Source organism: Chroicocephalus ridibundus, chromosome 5, assembly GCF_963924245.1.
Source record: "Chroicocephalus ridibundus chromosome 5, bChrRid1.1, whole genome shotgun sequence".
NCBI classification, from domain to species: Eukaryota; Metazoa; Chordata; class Aves; order Charadriiformes; family Laridae; genus Chroicocephalus; species Chroicocephalus ridibundus.
The window spans coordinates 45,236,164-45,263,782 of NC_086288.1; the positions used below are offsets into that span (position 1 = coordinate 45,236,164).

Below are 27,619 nucleotides of genomic sequence, written 5' to 3' on the forward strand. Positions count from 1 at the left end.
CCCAAGTCTTCTGATGGACATTTGACCATCTCCAAAACTTCTTGCAGAGCAGGTCCCCTTGGAGGGGTGGCCAACCGCTGCTCCACCTGAGCTTTACCTGCAGTGCACAGTGATCGGGTGGTTGCCAGACTGCTGCTGCTGCTTCTGCACAGCCGCGATGATGTTGATCATTCCCTTCCCATCCCCAGGGATCCCAACTTCTGGCCAGCCATGGAAATGAAACTGCCGAATCTGTCGGCTCTTGTTTTCCTGGTGGAAGAGCACAGCTCAAGGTCAGTAAGCTGGTGGGAGACCTGTATCAAGAAACCCACCAGCTCAAGGCTTTGGGAAAACCACCTGCTTAGGAAAGCTGTCTGCATGTGGAGAGGAGGCATTCCTGTGGCATGGAGCAGGGCAGGATGTGGGGAACAGGGAGCAGGAGGGAAGCTGCGTGGTGGGCACAAGGATGTAGTAGAAGGAGGATGAGGGCTGCTGGGGGGGCAGCAGGGCAGAGGGGCTGGATGAGAAGAGATCAGCAGGACAGGAATCCCCACAGGTGGGAGGTAAGCATAGGGAAGTAGGTGGGTTTGCAGGGGATGGATGCTACTTTGGGGTGACAGGGAGACAATGGAGCTGAAGATGCCAGAAGGAAGGTCCAGCACTTGCAAGAGGAATTGCAAAGTGCCACAAACATCAGCAAGGGTTAATGACAGCCAACCCAAGAGTGCCCAGAGCTCTCCGCGGGGAGAAGGCCAGACTCTTACCCTGGTGTTCGTTACCAGCAGGTCCCGCACCGTATAGCTCTCGCACTCCTCCTCTTTCTTCAGCTCCACAGTGATGTCTCCATAGGACACAGAGCCATCAGATGGCCAGTACTGGGCACACTTCTCCTAAGAAAGGAGGGCACAGGATAAAAACCCTGTATTTTTCCCCATGGGCTTGAATGGAAGAAGTCTTCTCCTGGGGCTCGCAGCTGCCCAAAGCCAGGTGGGATCCCATGAGCTCACTTTGGAGAGGAACTTCCTGCTGCACCCAAAGGTGCTTTGAGAACTGAGGGTCCAGAGTTGGTTTATTGAACATCTCCCCACCCTTGGTCTACACACAATTGCATTCTTTGCATTAGAAGTAGAGGATGAAATACATTTCCTGCCAGAGAAGGGGTGAAACAGTACCCAATGTGGGTGACGCTGGCAGTGCAGGGGCCGTCGGGACATTTTAAGGGGTCACACTGATTTATTTCGCTGGTGCTCAAATGCAGCTATCCCCGCGCACTTACCTGGCCTCTCTCCTCCAGTTCTGTTAGCATCACTATGGAGCAGGATTTCCACTCCCAGATCATCCTCCAGAAGTCCTCTATTGTGTGCTGCAGCGGTCCTTGGCTGGCAATATAGGAGTCCTTCTGGCGATAACCCTGCAATTTGAAAACAGGGTTAGCAGTGAATCGGCGGTGCCCGGTTGCTGAGGCGCCGAGGGTTAGCAGCGGGAGGAACGCTCTTGGACATGGTCAGGTTAGCAAGCTCAGTTAAATTTTGGGACCATTGTGACTGTGCATGTGAATACCCACAGCCTGGGCAGAGAAACCGGCTCTCACTACGTCCTCGTGCACGGGCCACACCACCGCTCAGCAGCTGAAGTGCCATCAACCAGCGCTTCACCGTGGTAAGACCTTTGTTTTTAAAGAAATGCAGCTGGAGGGGGATTGTATTCCCTACACGCACATGGCCTTATCCATTTGGTGAAGAAAGATTTGGGTTTCCAGCACTCCTAAGTGACGTTGCAAAGTCTGAGCATTGCAGAGCCTTGCCCAAGCTCCAAGTACTTCAGGTATGATTTTTACTGGGGATTTTTGGAAGAAGTAAGCAAAACTAGATGGAACTAGATGATCTTTAAGTTCCCTTCCAACCCAAACCATTCTACGATCTATGAAACCCAGTAGTAAGTCTGGATGACTCTGGCTCTTCCACAACCACAAAGTGCTTCTGTTTCCAAAACCCCTCCGATGTTCCCCTGTGCCCTTGCTGCAAACTGTGACTAAAGATGCTTCGTCATTTGGAGCTTGTCATTTAAGCAAAGTTCAGCAGAGGCAGGAAATTGAATCCTCAACAAAAATTGCTTACGTGACATTTAAGCTTTCTGATCTCGATGCAGACAGAACAAGGCAGCTGCTCCCGGCTGCGTTGTGTCAGATGCTCACGCAGCCAGAGCAACCCGCAGAGACCCAGGAAAGGAGATTTCAGGGAGCAATTAATTTGGGATGTTATAACTAGGAATATGCTGGTTTTACTGGTTAAACCCATGGGAGTAATCATCCTTTGGGGGGAAAAAAACCCCCGACCATTAGGAGATGAAAATAGAAATTGGGCGAGAAAAGAGCAGGGCTTTGTTACTTAGCCAGCGCTGGCATCACTGCATGAAGATAAATACTCATATGAGATGTCCCCTGAAGTCAACAGTATTACTCACAAGAAAAAGATGTGCAATTACTTACCTCCTCGTTGAAGGGAGGAAAGCACTTAACCTCTCTGCCTTGCCTCCTCCCGTCACCCAGACAGGTATAATGGGATTGACCTGTTTTTTCTCAAGGGTTTTGGGATCTGTGTATTGCTCCATTACCTAATCTAGTGGATGTTTTCTGACCAAATGAACAGTGCTGTATAGCAATCATTTCCACGGCTATATGCATCTGTTTCTCCAAAGCCATCATCAGAGCTTGGAGTTGCAGAAGTGAGACTAGGATCTGGGGGGTCTGCTCAAGCTCCAGCTCTCCTCTCCCATTATCCGTGGGTCACAAGGAAACTGTATATACAGAGGGGTTTTTGGAGAAAGAAACTAGCATCACCTGGTGACACAGAGCAAAGTCAAGTGGAAAGAGCCTCACAAAACCCAGAGAAGAAATGTTTTGAGAAAAATCCTTTCCATAGGAAGCAGCATGAGGTAAAGAGTTTCCACTGTGTGAAGAAGGAAAGAAGATTAAAGAAGACTCACATCAATGAAGGAAGCGTTTACATAGTCTGTGTTCTCTTCACCTCTCTTCACTGGAATGATTACTCTGTTGAACTCATCTGAAACAGAAGCGGAATGATCTGAGTTTTGGGGAACACCTTCAAAGCATGACTCTGTGATAACCATGCATGGTCTTTAGCTGGGAAGTCACCAAGCCCTAGGTGAGAGGACAGAGATATGGGAAGGGGAGCCCTGTGTTTACAGCACCCGACTGGGACAGGAGACAGTTCTGCCTTCTGCCATGCCCTGGTTTGGGGAAGGAGAAGGGGATGCTGAGGACCCCAGCAGCAGGCCCTGCTCAACACAGGGACTCCCTTCTCCCTCGAGACTGAAAGCCTCGGCAGCATAAACCTGCTGAGAAGAAAGTCATGGCAGTGAAAAGGCAGAATGAAAGCAAGAAAGCGCCAAGGCCAATGTTATATTTGGCCATGAAAAAACACCTGCCCTTGACTCTGCCCCATCCCTTCATGCTACCCCTGCTTGAGCAGAGGGTTGGACCAGATGACCTCCAGAGGTCCCTTCCAAACCTAGCCAGTCTGTGAGTCTACTACTGTGTGCACAAATGGCTCTGTCTTGACAGCTCCTGAGTGCTCACAGAATCACAGAGTGGTTGAGGTTGGAAGGGACCTCTGGAGATCAGCTGGTCCAACCTCCCTAGTCCAGCAGGACGACCTAGAGCTGGTTACCCAGGACTGTGTCCAGATAGCTTCTGAGGATCTCCAAGGATGGAGACTCCACAACCTCCCTGTCCCAGTGCTCAGTCACTTTCGCAGACAAAAGGTGTTTCCTGACATTCAGGGAGACCCTCTTCTGTCTCAGCTTGTGCCCATTGCCCCTTGTCCTGTCTGGAAAGAGCCTACCTCCGTCCTCTTTCCACCATCCCTTCAGGTATTTACAGAGATTGGTAAGACCCTCCTGAGCCTTCTCTTCTCCAGGCTGAACAGTCACAGCTCTCTCAGCCTTTCCTCATAGCAGAGATGCTCCAAACCCTTCATCATCTTCGTGGCCCTTTGCTGGATTCTCTCCAGTCTGTCCACACCTCTCTTCCACCAGGGAGCCCAGCACCGGACACAGTGCTCCAATGTGGCCTCACCAGTGCTGCACAGAGCAGAAGGATCACCCCCCACACACCTGCTGGCTATGCTTTGTCTAACGCAGCCCAGGACACCACTGGCCACCTTTGCCTCAAGGGCACATTGCTGGCTCATGGTCAACTTGGTGTCCCCCAGGACCCCCAGGTCCTTTCCTGCCAAGTTGCTTTCCAGCTGGGCGGCCTCAGCACATACTGGTGCCTGGGGTTGTTCCTTCCCCCACCCCAGGGGCAGGACTTTGCAGTTCTCCTTGTTGAACATTGTCAGGTTCCTGTTGGCCCATTTCTCCAGCCTGACTCCTGTCTCCACAATCACCCAAATGGTTCCCTCACCCACTGGGCATGCTTTCCCCAAGAAACAAACAAGTCTTACATGGAATTATCTGAAGCACCCTGTTCTTCTTCATATTTGCCGGTAAGTTGCCCGTTCTCATCTTGTCATTCTGAATTTTGATTGAAGTGAGCTTCTGCAGAGGAAGGAACGAAAGCAGAGGTAGCGTTCAGAGCTGCTCCAGGCAAGGCAAGCACATGGTGGTCCCCACAGCTCAGCACCATCCCAGCGGATCCACCAGGACAAGAATCACACTTACCTTGAACTCCTCTTCCAGCCCATTGCTGCTGGTTCCTGGCACTTTGTTGTAGATCTTCTGAAGGTGGATTTCTAATGAGGTCACCTCCAGCTCCGTGTCACCGTAGAGATAGTGCTCCAGAAGTGCTTGGTATATGAACACATACTGCATCTGCAATGGTTGCAGGGAGAAGCCATCAGCCTCTGCTCCATGCTCAGCAAGCGCATCTCGGTGCCTGCGCACATGCTGGCAGCAAACCCACCACCCTACTCCCCACCCACGCTGGCTGGGCACATGGCACCCCTTCAAGACCCCAGAAAAGTGGCTAACAACCTTTCTGTTGATATATGGGGACTGGGACCTTATTTGCTATGTGACACAAAGCTGACATGACACAAAACTTTCTCCAAGTCTGGAGAAAAGGAGGCTGAGGGGAGACCTTATCACTCTCTACAACTACCTGAAAGGAGGTTGTAGTGAGATGGGTGTCAATCTCTTCTCCCAACTAACAAGCGACAGGACGAGAGGAAACAGCCTCAAGTCATGCCAGGGGAGCTTTAGACTGGATATTAGGAAAAAATTCTTCACTGAAAGGGTTATCAAGCACTGGAACGGGCTGCCCAGGGAAGTGGTTGAGTCACCATCCCTGGAGGTATTTAAAAGACATGTGAATGTGGAGCTTAGGACATGGTTTAGTGGTGGACTTGGCAGTGCTAGGTTAATGGTTGGACTCAATGATCTTAAAGGTCTTTTCCAACCCAAATGATTATATGATTCTATGAAGGGGATTAAGAAGAGCAGGACCCAGTGAAAGGCTCACTTGAGGCAGCATCCTTCAAAATGAGCGATGATGCTCTACCCGCATGTAGACTTCGCAGCAGGCTGGGTACCGAAATCTAACTCCAGTAAGCAAAGCCGAGACCACAGCAGCACACTTACATCTGTCTGTACCATCTGGCAGCGCTGAGCCCGGATCCGGCTCACGAAGCCATAAACGTCCACCTTCCTCTCTGCGTGCATCATGTCCAGCATGGCATCGATGACGATAAAAGTGCCCGTGCGTCCTACCCCGGCGCTGAAAAAACAGAGGGGACAAGTGGTCAGTGCAGTCGTGTTGGCATCGGGGTCCCTTGTAGAGTGCCCAGGAGCAAGCCAGATGCTTCCCTGCAGTGAATAAATAGCAAAATCTGTTTTGGAGATGAGAGAGATCCCCAGCCTGGTGTTCAGTGTCGCCTGGCTTTTGCAGAGAGATGCACACAGCATTTCCAGCAACTGCTGTGATGGGAATCCATGAAGGCACAGAGCAGGGTGAGCCAAAGCAATAACTGAACCAGCTATGGCTTCCAGAGTCCTACAGGCTGCGTGTTTCTACCAGCTGCCCACTGCTCCTTCCAATCAACCTCCATCAGGTGAAGGTGAGCCCACACGGAAGCCTGGTTTCTGTGCTGGTTAACTTAACCATTGAGGAGAATAAAAAGGATAAGGCCAAGCAGACGCTATGGAAAGACAAAACTCTTTTGCCAGCTGCCCCCTGAGAAGAAAGCTGGAGAAATGGACTTGGGAAGCTGCAAATGTGATCATCTCTGCCTTTAACCATGGGGCTTTCCCTTACTGAAACGTGGAATGTCTCCGTGGCTTCCCCAGGCTTGCTGCTGTGCCTGAAACAACTCCATGTGTGGTCAAACACAACAGTCCTTGCTCCCAGGCACGCTGAGTACTGCCTTCTTGCAACAAGGGGTGTTGCCTTCTCGTGCCCAGGGAAATGTCACCAATGCTGAGCAGTGGTGCTTTGCTTGGCTCACTTGGCATCCAGCTAACCCAAATGAAGACCACTCAACACGATCACATCGCTGATTCCAAGAAATTCCTTCAATTCACATGCATTTTTTTGAATGTTCCCTTGTGGAACATTCCCATTTAATATGGGAAAGTTAGATAAAAATAATAAAAGAGGCCTGACTGAAAAAACCTCACCTTCTATTATGTCATAATAAATTATCTCACAACACATATTAAACATGAGATACTTTCCAAGCCACTCAGGAGAGGCAGAAATCAGCCATGGCCTGGACTTACCTGCAGTGCACTACTATTGCTCCTGCGTATTGGGGATTACACGTCTTCACCTTCTTCAGGAACTTCAGCATCCCGATGGGGGTGAAGGGGACCCCAAAGTCGGGCCAGCTGGTGAAGTGGAACTGAGTTACCAGGCGCTGAGGCTTCTTATTCGTGACATCACCGACCTGAAGGGGAAATGTGTATTCAGGTTAATGATAAATACTCATATTTCCTTTCTTTCCCCAAAAGCAAGGGCAGAGAGGGAGCTACAGACCCAGGACTGAGCTGGATGGCTTAAAAAGCAGTAGCATCTACAAACCGAAAGGGCATGGGCCCAGGCTCCGGGGCCAAATTAGTCTCTAAAGGCATGACATTTTAATTGCCTAACATCATATCCTGCATCCTAGGGGTGAGAGATGCCAGCCCGGCCTCAGCTGTGTCTCTGACCTGGCAGAAGCTGCCGTATGTCATCTGCAGTGGGCTCAAACAGAAGCTGCCACTCTGTCCTTTCCCACACCTCTGCCTTCAGCATCCTTAATTAAAGACAGGAGAGGAAACCACCCACATCCAGGCTGTTGGAGCAAAGGCTCAGAAGAACCCTGCTCAGGGTCCAGACAGGTTTTCAATTGCCAGCTCTTCTTTGCCTGCTTCCGAGAGCAGCAGGAAAACAGACAGAGCGACTAAAGCATCTAGAGCCTCCTCTGGAGGACAAGAAAATGTAGCGACAGATGGGAAAGCAATGAAAACCAATGCATACGGCACTGGATTTTGTCTCAGCTCATGGGATAAATCTGATTATTTGCAGGCATTAAGTATCTATGGGCGAGAGCAGGAACTGATACTGCTAACAGCAAGTGGACAGAATTTCAGCCCTGGCTTCCATCAGCTTCCCTGCTCTTGGTACAGCCATGCTGGTACCCGCTGGGAACGGGCTCCCACGTGTTTAAGGTGAGTAAATTCTTAATAGCTCTGGTCAAAAATGGATGCTGGGGGTCATTTCATCCACACTCTGCACTCATGACATCTTGGTGGAGTTGAGGAGCACACCAGCGCCTATTGGATGCCCAGCGCAGAGAGGGGAGGGATAGTTTGGGAGATGCGAGCCACGGCACCTGCTGGATGCAGAACTTTCGCACAGTGTAATCCACCAGGACGGTCACGTCCTCCACAGACACTCGGATGTTCCCGTATGTCCAGCAGCCCTGATCTGGCCAGTACTGAGCACACTTACACTGCAGGGAGAGAAAATGGGTGCAGGTGAGCTCTGGTCCCTCACAAACCTGAGACCAGCTCCAAGACATGCCCAAGGGCATGAGATGTGCCGGATTCAGATAAAGTTGGGTTAGATACCAGCCCACGAAGCCTTCTGGCTCTTACCTCTTTCCTCTCTTTCAGGTTGGTCACCATGACAATTGTTGCTGTGTTTTGCTCCCAAATCATCCTCCAAAAATCATTCACGGTTTCTTCCTTTGGTCCTAAGGGGAAGGTAAAAAGAAATGTGGTCTTTGGGATCAATCCCTCAAGCACTGAGACTGAAACCCAGCATGTGAAGTCACACGTTGTGGATGATGCAACACATTTTTTGCCAATAGATGTCAGCACAGGAGGTGTTTTGGTGTCTGGGAATGTCAGCTAACCCAAGAAACAATCCTGTCACGCAAGAGCTGGGGCTTTTTGGATACGTTTTATGATGAGGAATTCCATTTTTAGCCCAAGAAGGGGAAATCGGAAATGCGGCACGGAAATGACTTGCCCAAGGTCAGACAGGGATATTGTGGCCATCGCAAGTAGCTCGCAGAAGTCCTGTCCCCAAACCTTGTGTTTTTACCACGGGATCCCGTTTCAATATAGCACAAGAATAGTTACCTGCTGCCTGCCGGACAAGGAGCTGACTCAACCTAGACCTCCCCTGCCAAGGCTGAGGCTAAGGGTAAGCCAAGAGAATAGTAGAGACAAAGCTTTACTGCAGCGTGGTATAGCTGATGGACCTGATCCAGCCTTCCTTCTCCAGCAAGAGCCAGGTAAACTGGCAAGTGATGTCCTAACCCACTTGCAACTCAAGAGAGGAAATGCAAACCACCTCCCGTGGTCAGATAACCCCCTTGTGCTGACATGAACATCCCTGTGAGTGGGCAACTTGGTTTTAGGGATTTGTTTGGACCGGTACAAGGAAAGCAAGAGAGCTGGAGGGCTACACGTGGCACATGCAAGCTGGTGATGCTCTGGCTGGGGGCAGCTGAGCTTGGGAAGACTTGTGATGCTTGTTGCTCTCAAGAGATTATAGTCCTGCGTCTCATCTAAAGACCACAGAGAAATTTCTCTCCAAGGGCACAAGCCCACGTTCTTGCCTGCTGAGGTTTAAAAAGGAGCAGACATGAAACCAGATCAGTGTGGTGCTCTCTGTAATAACAGATTTGGGAAATTTAAATAAGCAGCTCACTGGCAATATTTCCAGAGATCACAACCACCTGCAGCTGTGGGCCAGGGTGGAAGGACAAGGCTCAGGGAAGAAAGGCTTTGACACCCTCCAGCAATTGGTATTGCACAGGTAGGGCTTTTCTTCCTCCCACAGTGCATCCAGCACTCATCTTTGACTGGGAAAACCATTTTGGGAACAAACTGTGGACCAGCCAAGCCTCCTTTTGACCAGGGCACATCTGCAAGGCACTGTGCTGTGGTTAGAGTAGCATAGCATTGAAAAGCAGATGGGCCCCAGCCCAACTGCCACCATACTGCGTTACAGGAATAATTGAGCATTTACCTTGTGCAGCAATGAATTTGTTTTTCTCTTGGTACCCCTATAAAGAAAAGGAGAAAAAGGAAGACAAATGAAAGATGGGTATTTTTCTAAATCAAGAGTCATGAAATGCATCTCCACCATTATTAAACAGAGACATCACCTGCTCTGTTGCTCACTCCCCCTGTGCAGAGAAGGGGCTGCAGCCTCTGAGGGGAGAAACAGCACCAACAGCAGGGCAGAAATAATGGAAAATCCCTGTGCAAAGGGTCCCTGCCCCAGAGCAACACTTTGCATGCTCAAGTAATGTGGGAACAACCCCACTTGTTCGCACAGAGCGCTAAAGAAGTGGTATCCGACAGCCCTTTTGCTGCAATCAGACCCTGCATCCAGAGCATCATGTGAAAATCAGTATTAATCTTTGGGAGGTTGGGCTGTTGAACTCATGGGAATTGATTTTGTGTATTTCCTAATGGATATTTATTTATTGCTCAAGAAAGTAAAAAGCTCCTTTGGGTCTTGCTTTTCTTCACGTGCCTCCATCTCTCTCAAAGTCTACTTCTTCATATTAACCTTCCAATTTATTTGAGCTATATGGTGATAATCATGTAGGACCCATCTTCTCCTAGGAGCAGAGCACAGCAATGTTGCTTCTGCTTTATCTGGGTTCCTTGCTTTCTTTTTCATCCCCTTCCCACATCCAGCACCACAAACTTGGAAGTACCGATGATTAACCAACCTCACCATTCATCACCCATTAATCAAAAATCCCCAATTCCTGCAGGAATTGTTCCCAAAGCCCTTCCAAACCAGACAACTTGGCTTTGCAGCAACCCAAGGAGTGCAAGTGCTTCTCATTATTTTAGAAGTCGGGAAAAGATGAGACTATGGTGAAGTAGCTGTACAAGGGCAGAGCTACAGCTAGAATTTGAGTTCCAGCTCTCAGCCTCTTGCTCCAACCATGCTCGTCCAGGCTCAAGGCATGGAGCGAAGCAAAGTGAGCTCTACCGCAGCCACACAAAAGTTACGAGATCAAAACCTCATGTAATTCATTGCTCCAGAGGAGCTGGGGAGATGTTAATGTAGGAGGTAGTCTCCCAACCATCCTCTTCCAGGCACAGGCCACAAGCCATAAAGGTCCCACACCCCTGGTGGGACCAGGTACCGCTGGCCAGGGCACAGCCGGTGGGTATTTCCTCTTCAAATCACGAAACTCACATTAATGAAGGAGGCATTGATGTAGTCGGAGTCAGGAACTCCTTCAACAGGAGTCAGGTGAACCCTGGAATGATCATCTGGAAGAAAATTAAGACTTTGTATTAAAAACAACTCCCTCCCGAGTAGCTGATATCTGGTGTAGTGAGAAAGCTGGGTGTTGGTGCGGACTCCAGGCTCGCTGGCTCCCCTGCACACACAAACACCTTTATGCCCCCAAATGTTTTTTGCTTCAGCCTGGAGAGGTGCTAGACCTCACCCAAGGAAGTTTTTCTTCTGCGGAGTGCACACGTTTGAGGAAGCCCCTGAGGCAGGCTGCCGCCCCACGCTACCCAACAGGAGCTGGCCGTTTTGGCATTTCCCATCCATTTAATTTTCCATGGCGTCCTGAATGCTGACAACATCAGGGAGCTCCTCCTAGTAGGTATCTAAAGCTAAAGCGGATGCAGCCACCCATCTGGGAGGTGAAATGAGCCCAAGCATGTCCTTGCCCTTCCCAAAAACAGGAACAGGAGGCCCCAGCAGCAGCACTGGCCATGCACCCCCCGCCCAACATGCTCTGATACGTACAGGGCAAAATGTTCACATATCTGTTCTTCTCCTTGTTCTCCTCCTTGGAAGCAGCTTCACACGTGGCCTGTATGGGACACGCTGGAAGAGCCTACAATGCCAGAAAAGGAGTTTTTCATTATGTCCTTACTCATGGCATGGCAGTAAGTACAATGCAACCAGCACACTGGTGCACATTACATTTGAGCATCCCATCTAGGGGTGGTCACCCTTTGCTGGCCTCCAGGAGGTAGGTGAGCAGCAGTCCCTTGTCCACTTGCCCCTTTGGACATGTCCCCACCACCCACACCCCTCACCTTCACCCCAGCACCAGCTTCTTGTCCCCACCGAGCTCAATGTGACCATTTAAATAGCCTGGGTTGGACCAGAGAGAGAAAATCCCTTCTGAAACATGTTATCTGGAAACTCAGGACCCATGAACACGAGGTGGCAGCAAAGCCTCCGACACCAAACCCACCAGCCCAGCGATCAACGAGCTCATTTCTGCTCATGGAGGCTGCTGCTGTGAATTCCTCTGTTAACAGTGATGCTAATGGTGACCCGATTAAAGCCCCCATCGCCCAAGCACACCCAGTGATAAGAAGGATCACCCATGCAGGGAGTTGTTCTTCATCCAGCAGCACCAGGGACCTTTGGGTTGGGACGTGCTGGGGTCACAGACGATACTGTCCTGGTCACAGCAGCTGGGTTTCATGCTCGAGCAGAGGAGGTGCTTCCCCAGCACCATTATTCCACATCCTCTTTGAATAGCGAAGAGGATGAGAACATATTGGAAGTATTTGCCATCCCTTCCTCCAGCTGACAGGACAGGCATGCTTTGGGAACGGAAGCCTTCAGGGCAATTGAGTATTTATAACCCGAAAAATTCCCCACCCTGGGCATTCATTTCACCTATTCAGTTTCATCGAAGCACAGCCAGGAAGGGTATCAAGTTGTGCAACAGCTGGAGAAAGCTGAGTGGCTTTTTATTTTTCTTTTCATCATCCTCATATTGCCATATTGTGCCTTGGACATAGGCTTAATGTATTTGCAGACATCTTTGCAGTGCAGACAACCATATCAACAGTGGGTTTCCTTTTGTTAATTAGGCTGATGGGGAGTCCAGGTAGTTCAGCAGCTCTTACGTCACATGCTGTGATACTCCAGACAGTTATTTAACTTTGTCCCCTACCTCATTACTGCTCTGCCTATTTTTGTATTGCCAAGGTGAAACAGGTTTATTGTCACAAGCATGTGCAGAGCTCAGCAATGTCAGGAAGAGGCTGTAGCCATCTCAGAAGAGATGCTCTGGCATTGTGGGATAAGCACAATACTGGAATTATTACTTGCTGCTGAAGGGCAACCATTGTCGTATAAACTGCCATCATTCTGTTTCAGGGTTAACAGCTCATTGAAATAGATGGGGTCATTTCTATTTCTCCGTCAGAGCTCGTTTTGGCTGTTTGTGGATTTAAGACAACAACACATCACACCTTGACATGCCACTCATTTTGGCACTGCTTCCCTTGTAGCCGTGAAGATCGGGAAGAGGGAGGCAGTGCCTGGGAAGAAAGCAGCAGGCAGAGAACTCTGGACGGCACCCAGAAAACCTCCTGAACCCAGAAAAACATAACCCTGTAGCGCTGCTTGATAGCAAACCTCTGCTCTCTGTAGTAAATGTGAAGGGTAGTGGCTTGCCTACCATCACAGTAGATTTAGGACCAGAATCAGTCCTCCCACCTTGCATCCCTTTGAGAAACCCCTGAGGACTGGGCAGGCCATCATTCCTACTATGAAGCTCCCAGACAAGCTCTTCTGAAGCACGGCATCCAGCACCGGCACTGTTATATTATTGACTCATTTACTCCCTGGGTTGATGTGCTGTCCCTAAGCCGGGTACCACTGCACACTGCAGTTCCTCTCTGATGTACCAGCTGTTTTGTCCCTGCTCTATGAAGTGAGACCAGATTTTTCCCCACTGTGCGTTGTAAGCCTAACACCGGGAGCAGCCTGTGGGATTTAAGGGCAAGAAGCAAAGGGACTCACATTGAACTCCTCCCGAAAGAGCTTGTTGTCATCTGCCATCCGGCGGTTGATCTCCTCTTCCAGCTTATCAACAGGCAGAGGTGGGTATTTACGGTTAGTGCTGGGGGAGCGGGCGAGCAGTGGCATGCTCTGTGGCTCTGCAACGACACCCATGCATTAGAAGTGCCCACCCAGCCACTCCTTGTGCTCAGCACTCATCCATGCCCAGCTGGGCACAGGGACCTCACACAGCCTGGGCTGTCCACTTTTAGGGCCACCTCGCATCCTCACTATCCCATATTTTCATAGATAGAATCATAGAATGGTTTGGGTTGGAAGGAACCTGAAAAGATCATCTAGTTCCAAACCCCCTGCCATGGGAAGGGACATCTTCCACTAGATCAGGTTGCTCAAAGCCCCATCCAACCTGGCCTTGAACACTGCCTGGCCTTCTGCTCTTCCTGTGGAGACTGCACAAAAATTTGGCGATGCTGTGATAACATGAAACTCTTTCGGCCCCCTGTGGTTGAGCATTACACTGTCATCGAGACAGGACTGGACAATGAGGATCAAGTCTAACAAACCCATGCAATGCTAGAGGCTTGGGGAAGAGTGGCTGGAAAGCTGCCCAGCAGAAAAGGACCTGGGGCTGTTGGTCGACAGCTGGCTGAGTATGAGCCGGTAGTGTGCACAGGTGGCCAAGAAGGCCAGTGGCATCCTGGCTTGTATCAGAAATAGCATGGCCAGCAGGACTAGAGAAGTGATTGTCCCCCTGCACTCAGCTCTGGTGAGGCTGCATCTTGAGTACTGTGTTCAGTTTTGGGCCCCTCACTATGAGAAAGACATTGAGGAGCTGGAGTGTGTCCAAAGAAGAGAAACAAAGCTGGTGAAGGGTCTAGAGAACAAATCTTATAAGGAGTTGCTGAGGGAGCTGGGGTTGTTTAGCCTGGAGAAAAGGTGGCTGAGGGGAGACCTTATCGCTCTCTACAACTATCTGAAAGGAGGTTGTAGAGAGGTGGGTATCAGTCTCTTCTCCCAAGTAATAGGCGATAGGATGAAAATGAGAGGAAACGGCATCAAGTTGTGACAGGGGAGGTTTAGATTGGATATTACGAAAAATTTCTTCACCAAAAGGGTTATCAAGCACTGGAACAGGCTGCCCAGTGAAGTGGTTGAGCTGCCATCCCTGGAAGTATTTAAAAGATGTGTAGACGTGGCGCTTAGGGGCATGGTTTAGTGGTGGACTTGGCAGTGCTAGGTTAATGGTTGGACTCGATGATCTTAAGGGTCTTTTCCAACCTAAATGATTCTATGATTCTAAGTCATCAATATTGGGGGATGAAGACCACCTCACTTTGAATTTGAACTTCACCCTCACTCACATGGAAAGTTTGGCACCATCACCATGACATAACTCCCAGGTGGAACCAGCAAAGGTAGCTGCTGCTTGTGGTTACTCAGCGAAGCCAAGAACAGCCACGCAAGGGTTATACCAACACAACTGACAGTTTATGAAGTTCACACCTTCACTTACAGCAATGTAAAACTCGCGTAGGGAAGGTCTTAGCTGCCAAGGTAAAAAAAAAAGGTGCTGATTTTAAGTTAGTGCTTGCTCCGAAGGTGTTTGGTTTATGTGCAGGGAGCTCAGAAAAAGGATCTGAACTGAGTCTAAGAGGTGGTGGTTCCTATTCAACTCCTACTTTGGTGCCTACATATGGACAGAGATGCCCAACTTCAGACCCTCAACGGGCAGCTCTGGCTCAAAGCCAGAAAACAAGACAAGCTCAGGGACAGAAGAGTTTACACATTACAGCAGGCTTGCACAAGACTTCAAAATCGCATTTATCCATCTTTAAGAGGTCCCAAAAGGTTTTTATAAAGAAAAAACAATGTATTCCCTGCTTTTTCTCAGAAACGTTAGTTCAGTGCCTACAGTTAGCATGAAGATTTGCATGAGAGTTTTAATTAGCCAACATCCTAATTTGAAAGGGTAGAAGGATATTTAATTATTCCCCAAAGATGTGTTTTGTCAAAAAAGGTTCTTATTTGAGTCAGAGATATTGTGAAAATTCAAGAGGAATGTGAGTAGTTTGGTGTAAGAAGTGATTGCACATTTTAATAGTAACTGCTTGAGGGCAAACATTTTGTCACTGCAATGAAAGTTGGGAAATAAATTTTCATTCTATAAAGGTTTGCCAAAATCATGGAAAACAGAGAAAGTTCAGAACAAGAAACAAATAAAAATGTAGATGAAAAAATACTTTCTACAAAAATATGAGGTGGGAGAACAAAGCCGTGGCATCCGGCCCATTGAGTCCTCGGGTACTGTCATTGCACTGGGCTCAGACTGTGACAGTGCTGCATCCACGGGCTTTGCTGGACTTTTACAGAGGTCTGTATTCTGATGTATAACATTTATATTATGGTGTGTTTATATTTATTCTGGTGTATAATATTTATATTATTCCCACCAGGAATAATGTAAATATACACTCAGGACCGCCTTCACATGCCCTTCCAAGACCACACTTAAAAAGAACGCAATCTTCATTTTCCTTCTTATACATTTCCAGCAAACCACCTCTGCAAACCAGCATTCAGCAAGCTTGTTCCCACTTCCATTCAAGCTGGCCAGTAAAAGATGACACTGGGTAAGACGTCGGCTACATGCCCAACAGGTTGCACGTGTCTCATTGCCATGTTGGAAGGAATGGGAAAGGCAGAATGGTTAGCAGACCAAGCTGGGTAGCTCTGCGCTTCCCAGCAAGACACCCTGGAGGGCATAAACCAAACCTGCTTTTGCCACTTCAATGGTTTTATGACATTTTTCCAATTTTTGGAGAATTGATTGTTATTTCACTTTGGCTGATTCCAAGTGGGGGAAAAAATAAAAAACTAAAATATTCCATTGTTATTCTGAAGAACATTTGCATTGACCCGTTCTGATCTGAACAAAGCTTATTCCTTCTGTAAGATGCATTTTTGCTCCATGTGTCGCACCGACGCGGGTCTCACCTGCATCATCTGTCCGTCCGTTGGACAAACGAAAGGAGTTGGAGTGACTCCCAGCTTGCTTGTATTTCTTGAACCTACCGAAGACAAGGGAGTAGAGAACGTCAGTAGACACCCACCAAGAAGCCCAGGTTGCCTTCTGGATGAGAGATGCAGCCACAAAGGGCTTTCCTCACTTTCTTATGGTTTGATGAACTAGCCGGTGGGTCCAAGAGGCCCTCTAAACTCCTGCCTATGAGTGTGACTTTTAACTCACCACGTCTGGAAGGGCTGCGGGAGACCAGAGCAAGTTGAAAGCCAGGAGGAGAAGCTTTAAGGCTGCTTTTACGAAGGACACCCCAAGGAGTTCCCGCTCCACACGTTGATTCAGCAAAGCACATAAACCCCAGGTTGATCCATCCTTCTGCAGCAAAGCCCTTCTCCATGTGCTTTTAACTTGAAGCAGATGCTTATGCTCCATTTGCCTGAAGTTAAGGGTTTTGCTGAATCACCGGGCAGGCAGCGGTGAACAGAAACCCTTTTTTTAAGGGCTGGAAGCCAGGTGGGGAGGACTCATACTCTGTTGCTGCTGAACTCCTGAGGCAAAACTCTCCATCAGGTTCACCGCTGCGAGGGCAGGCCTGGAGCCAGGAGACGAGTGAATTTTTCCACTGCTAAGGAGAGCACTTTTTCTTTTTTTTTTTCTTACTTATTTATTCACCAAATTGTTGAGTAAATTAAAATGTTTACTGCAGGTGAATAAACACTCTTTTCTAGCTGAGCCGATATTCACTCAGGAGCCGGGAATGGTACATTTGAGGAGCCCAGATGCTTGGATTTTTTAAAGATGGACCTAAAAAGGCTCTGTTATGTTATAGTTCCAGCTATAGAATCACCTAACTCTTCTAACAAGATCCAGTTGTATGCCATCTTGTAGCACAAGATGCACGGGCACGACATGCAGGTTTGGTACTCAAGGCTGAGCTTGGCTCTAGATGCTGGATCATGTTCGATATCAAGATGGGAATCCAGGAATAACGCCCCTGGTTATTCACACAAAGGACTTTCTGCCTCAAGAACTGAGTTCAGCTTCCCTGGATTACTCAGGCCAACACCCTCAGCCTTGCAAGTAAACCTTACTTGCTTTTTAACTGCCCTGACAGGAATTTAATTTAATCTATCCCACTAAATATGACATTTTCAGTAGCAGAACAGGCATTACCCCACACGAAGATCAGCTTTATAGAGAAAGGAATAAGTATCATTTACTAGATAACTGCAAACATAATTTTCATTATCCTTACAGGTTTCTTTTTAAAACACCGTCTGTGTCAGCCTTTAGCTTAGGAAACAGCACAAAAGGCTTATTCCTGTTCATTCAGTAATTAATTTCTGTCAAACAAGGAAAGTCAGCATTAACGCATCTCTTACCTTAACATATACAGCACAATAATAATAAATACTATGACTAGAAGGGAAGACAGGGCCACCATCACAGCTATAATTGGAGTCTCATCTGCAATAGAAAAAGAAAGATGTGGTTATCAACATTGAAAGACAACCAGCGCCATCATTTAATAGGGCAGAGCTCTACAATTTCTGCTTGCAAAATAATATAATTAATATTAATAACATTAACGATATCATTATTATTATTATTAATAATAACAATAATAATAGAGTAAGGTTACGTTTCTCCAGCCTGACAGTGAAGACAGATACATGAGCTGAGCGAGCACCACATATCTCAGATACTCTGAGGACAGATTAAAACCTGTAACCACTATTCAAAGCACCTCTATCTTCTCTAAGGGTTGTTCACTGTGAAATTGTGACCTTGAAGATGAAAACAGCGATTGAGAAAGTTGTGAGTGGGCTATTTTAGGGGTTCCTTCTGCACAATTGAACATGCCCATGGTGGCTCATCAGCCACCAGTAGAAGTTTGCTCTGTCACCTGGGGATCTACAAAGTCTTCCTCCTGAGACGAAAGAATCCATACGAGAAGTTTCTAACAGGTCCATGAGTTTGGTATAACATGATAAGTAACCTTATATTAAAATAGGTGAAAACGCTGGCCTTTGTAAGATCCCACAGATACTATATTTGTAAAACTGTCATGATTTTCCTTCCTTTCCTTGTCAAATAGGACAAGAGGGCAATGCTTTGTGCTGCACTTGGGCTCTGAACACCTTCAGGCTGAGGTTTGCTGAAGAAAGTAGCTCAGGGCTACTGAGCTACTTATTGTCCACCAGGCTCATCACAGAGAGGTGGCTCCTGCTGGGACTTATTTCATAGAATCATAGATTAGTTTGGGTTGGAAAGGACCTCCAAAGATCAGCTAGTCCAACCCCCATTCTTTCCTCCCTAGAAATACTGAATTTAGAGAGGAGGTGCTGTTAGACAACCCATTGTGCACGTTCTGCACCACAAGGCCACCAAGTATGAGCTAATTTGGTTCACTTTGTTATCCACTCCCTTGCAGATGCTTCTCAAGGGCAGGCATCGCACAATTCCCCTACAAACACACTTAGATTAGCCATATCTGAAACATTCCCATCCTCTGGGACCCACAACAGCTTTTTTTTTTTTAAATAAGCTATTTGTAACTTGGCCTGGAGGTCAGTGAAACAGTGGTCGGCACAGGCAAATTACCCAGATGGGGTTGGAAGCCAAGCAATGCTAACCAGATAGGAAAATGGCCCTGAAGGGCAATTTTTCAGATAAATGTGGATGCCAGCGACGCCAGCTGGGGCTATTTTCATTTTCCATCAGTTTGCTCAATCTGCATGGGCCACCGCACTGTGTCTACAGGCCTTGGTCCCCTGAGACTGCAGGGCATGACCCCCCTTTCCACCTTCTGTGTATCCATTTCCCTGCCAGGGCAGATTCCTGCTTTACATGTCTCAGCAATTTCAGCCAGCAGATTTTCTTACATGGGATTTATTTTGTCTGTCTCTGACTACTGAGTTACCACGGGGCACTCTGGTTATATTTCTGCATTTGCCTACAAAGGTCTACAAATGCTCTTCCGACCAAAAGATATGGTTTTTGTGTAATGATTTGAAGTCAATGAGCTGGTATGGCAAATAAAAACATGAAATCCTCCCAATCTTGCATGTCTTTGATATTTCCATCTACTGTCCTCATGTGTCGGCATCTCCCCCAGCCAAGCAGCCAAGGAATTTACTGGGAGACATTTCTGCCTCCTGCACACTTGGTAGCTGCTTGAGCCTTTAGTATTACCCACCGTGAGGCTTTCCAAAAGCAAGACCAGGAAGGCAAAGCAACCACGGAGCATCTTAGCCCAACCACAGCCGGCCCTTGCATCTCCTCTACTGTGCTTCTCCTTGGGACCTCTGACTGCAACCATCATGGCCATCCTGGCCGGAAGAGGGGAAGGTGACAAAGCCTGCAGTGCTATGCCCCGACTATGCATTGTTGAACCATTTCTCCTGCCTTGGCTAGAGCTAAGCTCAGCCTAACTGGTGCTGAGCCAGGCAGGGGCCACTGCAGCAGCGCCGGTTGGCAGGAAACGTGATTTACGGGCAGGGGTTTCGGCAGGGGTGCCTCTGGCAGCAGGATGTAGGGAGCCTGGGGGGTTGTTTTCTTTTCTTTTTTTGCAGCCGTTCTTTCGACACATCTGGCTGGATGAGTTAGAGCTTTTCCACCGCGGCCGCTAACTGCCGGCGTGCTGCCCGGCCCACCCAGTAAAGCCCAGGCAGGAAACAAGCTGGAGGGTCCCCAGCCGGTCCCTCCTTCCCCAGCCAGCCTGGTGAGTGGTGCCAACCCTCCTGCAGCTTCCGTCCCGCTTGAGCCTCGGCCTCGGGGGTTTCATGCTTGCAATTCGCTTGGAGACCAGACAAGGACTCAACCTTCTTCCACAGACCTGCAGTGCTGAAGCACCCACATCGGTCCAGAGCATGCAAGGCATCGGGATGCTTATGTCTTGTCCTAGCACCCCCGACGAACAAGCTAACCATCTTCTGATGCTCAAGATCATGTCTCTAACTGTAGGTAGAGATGCTATATACTGGTCTATAGGCTGTCCCCTATACATCACGCAGACCCGGGTGCAGCCACCCAGCAGAGAGGGACAGGACTGAGCAGCCCTCCTTGCTCATTGCTGTCAATGTCTGCCCACAAAACTTGAGTCAAATCAAGCAGACAAGAAACTACAGGATCATAAGCAAAAAAAAAAATGGGGGTAAAAGAAATGGAAGCAAAGCCGTAGGGTCAATACTTCTTAAATAAACTGTCCAGCACATGAGATGTGGAGCTCCTAGAAAAGTAAATCCCGCAAAGTAGTTGCAGAGGGGGAGCAGAGCAGAAGAAAGAGCTTAAATGCTATCTCTTAGATCTCAAGCAGAGGTTAAATCACAAGGCCAGCTACATTCCCTGCAAACATCACAACGAGCTTGCAGAAGCAGATCTGTGATGCAACTTCTATTTGTTTTCCTGTAATATTTCCTTCCTGGTCACATTTGGGAGGTGGAAGAAGCCACACCAGACATCGCAGCTCAGGATAAACCAGTGAGTGTATTCACAAAACACTTAAATTACTCCTTCAGGACTGCATTGCACACATGCACACGCTTTGCTTGGGACAAGGCCAGACTGTCATTGTATGCTGCTCGGCAGAGGGTCCTCGGCCGTTATCTCCTACAAGGTGCTACTATGGCAGTGAGGAGCTTTGGGAGAAGCACGCAATGAGCAGATCAATGCTTCAAAGCCAGAGGAGCCTCCTGAGCTTCAGGTCTCTCTGCTGCTTTCTGTCCAACCCAGTGGGATACGGACACATTATTTCAACCTGTCCATAGGAAACCAGGAGAGGGTTTGTTGCCTTCTTTCTTCAAACTATGCCTGGATGCCTTTCTGGAAGGTAGACGTGGCCCCTTCTGCACTCATGTGAACCTCATGAAGTTCAACAAGGCCAAGTGCAAGGTCCTGCACCTGGGTCAGGGGAATCCCCACTATCAGTACAGAACAGGGGATAAGGGGATTGACAGCAGCCCAGCCAAGAAGGACTTGGGATCCTGGTGGATGAAAAACTGGACATGAGCCAGCAACATGCACTCACAGCCCAGAAAGCCAATCATACCCTGGGCTGCATCAAAAGAAGCATGGCCAGCAGGTCGAGAGAGGTGATTTTCTGCTCCTCTACTCCATGCTCGTGAGACCCCACCTGGAGTACTGCCTCCAGCTCTGGTGTCCCCAGCGCAGGAAAGACATGGACCTGTTGGAGTGGGTCCAGAGGAGGGCCACAAAAACAATCAGAGGGATGGAGCACTTCTCCTACAAGGACATGCTGAGAGGTTGGGTTTGTTCAGCCTGGAGAAGAGAAGGCTCCGGGGAGACCGTACTGCAGCCTTTCAATACTAAAAGTGGGGTTATAAGAAAGAGAAAGACAATGACAGGCTTTTTAGCAGGGCCTGTTACAATAGGATAAGGGGTAATGGTTTTAAACTGAAAAGGGGTAGATTCAGACTGGACATAAGGAAGAAATTTTTTTACAATGAGCGTGATGAAACACTGGACCAGGTTGCCCAGAGAGGTGGTAGATGCCCCATCCCTAGAAACATTTAAGGTCAGGTTGGACGGGGCTTTGAGCAACCTGGTCTAGTTGAAGCTGTCCCTGCCCATGGCAGGGGTGTTGGACTAGATGATCTTTGAAGGTCCCTTCCAACGCAAACCATTCTGTGATTCTATAGTGCAACCATCGGGTGATCCCTTCAGGAGGCAGCACACCAGGAGGCATTAGCATCTCTTCAGCCAAAGAAAGCCAACCTCCAGCCAAGGTTTTCTGCTTGCTGAAATGACTGCTTTATCCATTGTACCAACTCTAGGCATAGAGCAGGAGAAGGCAAGGCATTTCTCATCCACACTGCCCCACTGGGAAGGGAACTGTCTTGCTGATATATCCCCACAGCTGTCTCAGATGTGGAGCTTGAGCCTGGAGCATAGAATCACCCCTTGAACAGGTAAAGTCATAAATATTTGTGCAGGTTTACTCTCTCTTCCCCCTTGGGAAAGCAGGCAAGACTTTTTAGCAAGCCTGACAAAGATGCCTGAGTTACCCTCTCCCTTACAGGCTTGCAAAGGATTAAACCGTCTTGTTAGGAACTGTAGCACAAAAAGATTTTATGGATGCCCTAAAAGGCCACAGTCACTAAAAGGCCATGGGGAATGACTTGCAGGTGCTGTGAGAGTTGGGTGCTGCTGGGAAAGGCAAACCACTAATTTCCATCAGTTGGACTCCAGGAAAAATCCGCTTCTGATGCCAAATAAGAAGACCAGGGCAAGCAGAGCCACCTGAGAACATCCTTCCATGCTGCCCTGCTCAGCACCGACACTCCAGCATGGGCAGCTCCATTACCCAACAACCCCAAAGCTTGCAGAGATCTCTTCTGCCCATGCCGATTTGGGAGAGGGGTGGAAATAAAAGGATACTTGTTTCCCACAAAAGTTGTAAATAATCAGTTGTGAAAGTGTACTTGGTGGTTGAGATACACCACGGTGGGTGGTTTCATGTGGTAGTACAAGTGCTAGCAATAAGAGGCAGAAGATTTTCACTAATTTGGATAAAAAATAGTTTTCTACTCCTCATCTTCAAAATAACCCTCAACCAACATTTTGTTAGGAAAGCTTTTAATTTTGCAATATCATTCCAAATATTAAGAGTTGTTTAGATGTGGTGTTAGGGAATGTGGTGTAGGGGAGAACTTTGTAGAATGGGGTTGATGGTTGGACTTGATGATTCCAAGGGTCTTTTCCAACCTAAGTGATTCTATGATTCTATCCCCCCAGAATAATCTTCCAAGTCACAGCACTTGGAAAATATTAATTACTTGATTAATATTAACAGTAATATTAATATTTGCAATATTAATATGAATATCATTAGGAAGTCAGATTTTTTCCCCATTTTTTGTTTCTGTGCTCTCAGGAGCAGGGATGGACAAAGGCAGAGATCGCACAAAACAACAGCTAAGCCATGCCAGATTCAAGGGAATTATGCAGAATATTTCTGCAACACCTTAACCACTGCTTTAAATTATTTCCCTTGGACTTGCGTCCCTTTTATTTCCTCTGCGCAAATGTGTACTGACAGTAACTATCACAGAGCATCTGTCTTTTCCTCTATAGCAGGACAGTGTGGGTTTGTCACACCAAGCAGTGGAAAGCAGATTGCCATGGAGTTTACAAAGCTGAAACACCCATCAGAGGAATGATGAAAACACACAGAGGAAGTGTGTTTCTATAGGTAGCAACCAGACTGGCTGTACCTCCACTCTACCCGCTCCTATACTGCTAAAGCAATGAGTAATTGCAAATATTCCGGTAGTGATGCCAGTTCTCAGAACTAAGAGATGGGAAAATGCTCCTAAGTGCTATTATATTACAAGAAATGGATTTGTGCTACTGCTTGCCAATGGAATTAAGGAGAATAATAATTATTCACATCATTTGCAGAATGGGTACGGATCAAATAGGGTAAGTCACAGTCAATAAAGACAATTCATGAGCAAAAAAAGAAGGAAGTTTCCTGAATGGTTTCTTAGACTTTGGTCACCCAGCTCTTGGCGCTGTAATGCTAACATTTTCAGAGCACTTAGCAGGAACTCTTTGTATCTAACAGGACATGTACAAATTGGTACAGGATTGCTTATTTCTAAAAAGAGAAGCCCACCACAAATTAGATATCAGTGTGTCACCAGCTCTTCTAAAGAGCTTGATAGGCTCTGTAAAAGCAATTTTAGAAGTGTGTTGTAAGGACAGCTATCTAATAGCAGAATACTTTTGGAAATGTTTTACTGAGGGCTTGAATAAAGAGCAATGAAATATATAATTCTTACCTCTTCTGTCAGAGTTACCTGCAGAAAAAGAAAACAAAAGTCTCTTAGCAACAAAGAAATATACATTTTAATAAGTCAGGAAGGATCAAAGACCAAGACAGTAATAAATTTAGTAACTCTCATCATCTTCTTGTAAATCTTTCATTTAAAACACCAGCTACAAAGCCAGGATGTTAAAACAAATTTCAGCCTTCACTTAGTAACAAGGAAAAAGGAAACAAACCCCAATTTTTTATCAGCAGAGCTAGGAGCTGAATCTAAGCTATAACATTGATAAACACAACTTACTGCTCTTAATCAATAACACAGTCTGTTTAACCCTATAACCAGCAAGTTACTGGTGTAATTCATTAGCACTTAAATACTAAGAGATAACACTTGTGTATAATTTTAAAAGACTGGCTGAGCCAAGAGTTCAATTAAGAGCAACTGGGCTCGGGGATGGGGAGTATCCAAGGAAAGCCTCTACCTGCTGTTTTGGATGCCTCATCTGGAGGAAACCAGAACAAGTGGATGCTGAGGAGAGCACAGACCAGCTCTCCTGCTGTAACGCTGCTGGCACAGGCACCCCATGCCCCTGTTTTAGAAGCTGCAGCATGGGGTTGATGACAATCTTGGTAGGTTTGGAGAAGCAGGAATTGCCTGTACAACATATAATTTATGTGTCGCCTTCTGCCCCTGTCCCTCTCTTGAGCACCACTTAAATCTTCCACGACTGATATCCAAATTTCCCATTAAGATTAATGGCAAGGACAGCCCTATAACTAATTTTAGTCCTTGACAAATTCCTTGAAATAAAGAAAGAATCAGGTTTGGTCATTTGTTCTTGGGACTGACATCAAATGAGAAGCCACATCTGGCCTTGATTGGTGTAATGGCCAACGTGTCATAGTGTACACCAAGGCAGTTCACCAAAACCAGTAACCCAAGTCATAAAAAAGGTAGCAAAGACACAAAAACGATATATTCAGTCTTCTGTTATCAGACATTGTATTACAAAATGCAAATCTTAGCAGTACTTAAGGCTTTTGCCTCCATCACTCCCATTTGATTTATTCTAAACTTGCATCGTGCATGTACCTAGGGTTACTCTGGGCTCCTTCACTCTGTGAAGAGGCCTTGAGGATTTGTGTTTGAAAAGAAGCTGTATGAGCTCACGAACGGCAGGACACTAAGAAAGTTGGTTTGCAAACTTCCTTCAGCCACATCCTTTCCTATGTTGGTAGCAAAGACAACTTCACTGCAGCTTCATGGGCTGCGGTTTCCAAAGATGCCCAGAGGAAGAGGACACACACACCTCACTGATGTGAAGAGGGGTTTAGATACCCAACACCCAATAGCCCTTGAAAAATTTATTCTTAAGGAATGTACACTTGACTTGTCCCTGCATGAAGTCCAATATTATCTTCTTTCAGTCTTTTCTACCCACCGCCAAGTTACCCATTCTGTTTTCCCACTAAATCCTGCACTGCCAAGGCTTTCACTATAACCTTTAGCAGGCACTGCTATGTGACTGTTGCAGCTTGAGAGGCATGTAGTATCAAAGCTGGGTCTTTGCTTTGGGCAAACAGTGGCTGAAGAATCACAGATCAGCTAAAATTTCTGGTCACATCAGCCTCTTTTTGCCTGATTTTTGCTTTTAACCAACATTGAGCAGCCAAACTTTACGTTCTTAGGGGCCACTCTGATGATGTACCAAGAGGGGAATGACAGCAAGATGTCAACAGAGACAATTCTTGCTCATCCAGACCTTTCAAAGATTAAAGTAGCCCAGGGAATGGGGAAAAAACAGATAATGTAAGCATAAAATCACAAAATGGTTTCAGTCGGAAGGGACCTTCAAAAATCATCTAGTCCAACACCCCTGCAGGGCCATCTTTCACTAGACCAGGTTGCTCAAAGCCCCCTCCAACCTGACCTTGAACACTTCCAGGGATGGGGCATCCACCCAATCACTGGATGTGCCAGCAAATGCAAGACTGAGAAACCCAATGCGTGGAATATTCTGCTCAATAAGGTCTCACCATGTTGTTCCTGGTGCTCATCGCAGTGGAGAGAGCATCTTCAGACAGTTTGTCATGTGTGGCTTGTGTCTGCAAGCAGTTTAGCAACCATTGGGTGGAGCACAGAAATTACCGTACCAATTGGGCCAGCGCACCATCCTACCACATCATCCTTCATCCCCAGCTTGGCTAATTTTGGATAATAAGCCAACTTACAAGCTTTCCCCAAGAGCTAGATCTCACCCCTGACTGGCTACCTCTAGTCTAAGCCTTAAATCACTTGGGACAGGGACTGCATTGTTGTGTGTATGCTTGTACAGTGCCAAAACCCGTGGCTTGAGCTCACGGTGGCTACCAAAATACAAATAAATGCAGAAACACTCTGGATAACCGAAGCTCTGCAGCTGAGTGGCAATATGGAGTGATTTATTGCTGTTTCCTACACAGACCCGTTAAGGATCAACTTCTCAGCCAGCAGCTGGGAGCTGTGCAGCACTAGCCCCATTTCACTCCGGAAACCACAAAAAGTGATGAAATTCATCTGTGACAAAAGTGGAACAAGATCCTAGGGTTTCTGGTGCCCCAGCATCTTGGCAAGAAGCCCGAACGTTCGGTAGGATAAATCTCTTCTGATCTGGTCACTTCAGTGAGTTATATTATTTTGTATCACTGTGAAATTTGCCCCAAAGTGTCTTCTCATTCTCTTTTGTTCAGCAAAACAAAAGAAGAGAAAAGAAACCAACCTGGAGGCAGGGTGGCCTGGAGAAGAAGAGGTGAAGGAGATGCCTACCGTTGTGGGCAGCGGAAGAGGTCTCTTGTGTTGTCATTGTCGCACTGAAATTCCTCTCTGTCGTCTCGGCTTCTGTGCTAGGGAGAGTGGTGCGTGGAGCAGACGGCGTCACGCTGGGTAGCAAGGAGGTGGCTGGAGGCATGGGCACGGTTGTCCCCAGGGTGGAGATGTTGAGGCTGACAGTGGTGGTGTTGGGGGAGATCCTGGTGGCTGTGGTTGTAGGTGGCTTTGACGCCATGGTAGAAACAGGCACTGGAGTGCTAATAGTGAGGCTGTTTGCGCTCGTCGTAGTCCCATCTTCAGGACGTGCTGTAGGACCTTTGGTGGGACTCCTGGGGGAGGTGGGCACTGTCATGGGTGACTCTGCGAGAGGACAAAGCACAAGGGAACCTCCATGAGATACCTTTCTGCAACACTGGAGGGTTTAGATGCTGCAGATTCGCACAACTGTAACTCCAAGGACAAAACAGGCAAAAAACCCCGAATCCAGGACAAGAAATGCTTTGCACAGCACAGTGATGCACACGCTATAAAAGCAGGTAACTTGAATATATATTATGACATCAAGGAGGTACAAAGGTTAGAGCCCCTGTAAGAAAGGATCAATATTTGCTAGAAGTGAAACCTGCATGTCCCATTTATGAGCACCTGCAGCCTGTCACCCTCTTTTTGACACTTAATATTGTAGTTAAGTGGAGGGCAGAAGGGGTAAGTCACAGAGCACGTGAGCACTTACTCCTCTGATCCTAAAGATGG

General features: G+C 47.5%; 1 protein-coding gene across 2 annotated transcripts in view; it reads right to left on the reverse strand.

Moving 5' to 3' along the window:
• Positions 1 to 27,619, reverse strand: part of PTPRA (protein tyrosine phosphatase receptor type A) — a 125,707-nt gene that overhangs the window by 1,380 nt on the left and 96,708 nt on the right. For both annotated transcript variants that reach the window (XM_063336018.1, XM_063336019.1), the window contains 18 exons: positions 26,864 to 27,226; positions 24,071 to 24,088; positions 17,648 to 17,732; positions 16,241 to 16,314; positions 13,247 to 13,383; positions 11,222 to 11,312; positions 10,655 to 10,731; positions 9,461 to 9,497; positions 8,077 to 8,174; positions 7,812 to 7,931; positions 6,718 to 6,884; positions 5,581 to 5,716; positions 4,663 to 4,812; positions 4,446 to 4,539; positions 2,965 to 3,041; positions 1,256 to 1,390; positions 744 to 869; positions 98 to 249 (listed from right to left, as the gene is read on the reverse strand). In XM_063336018.1, coding sequence (XP_063192088.1) covers positions 98 to 249; positions 744 to 869; positions 1,256 to 1,390; positions 2,965 to 3,041; positions 4,446 to 4,539; positions 4,663 to 4,812; positions 5,581 to 5,716; positions 6,718 to 6,884; positions 7,812 to 7,931; positions 8,077 to 8,174; positions 9,461 to 9,497; positions 10,655 to 10,731; positions 11,222 to 11,312; positions 13,247 to 13,383; positions 16,241 to 16,314; positions 17,648 to 17,732; positions 24,071 to 24,088; positions 26,864 to 27,226 — 2,137 coding nt within the window. The remainder of the gene's footprint in view (positions 1 to 97; positions 250 to 743; positions 870 to 1,255; positions 1,391 to 2,964; positions 3,042 to 4,445; positions 4,540 to 4,662; positions 4,813 to 5,580; positions 5,717 to 6,717; positions 6,885 to 7,811; positions 7,932 to 8,076; positions 8,175 to 9,460; positions 9,498 to 10,654; positions 10,732 to 11,221; positions 11,313 to 13,246; positions 13,384 to 16,240; positions 16,315 to 17,647; positions 17,733 to 24,070; positions 24,089 to 26,863; positions 27,227 to 27,619) is intronic.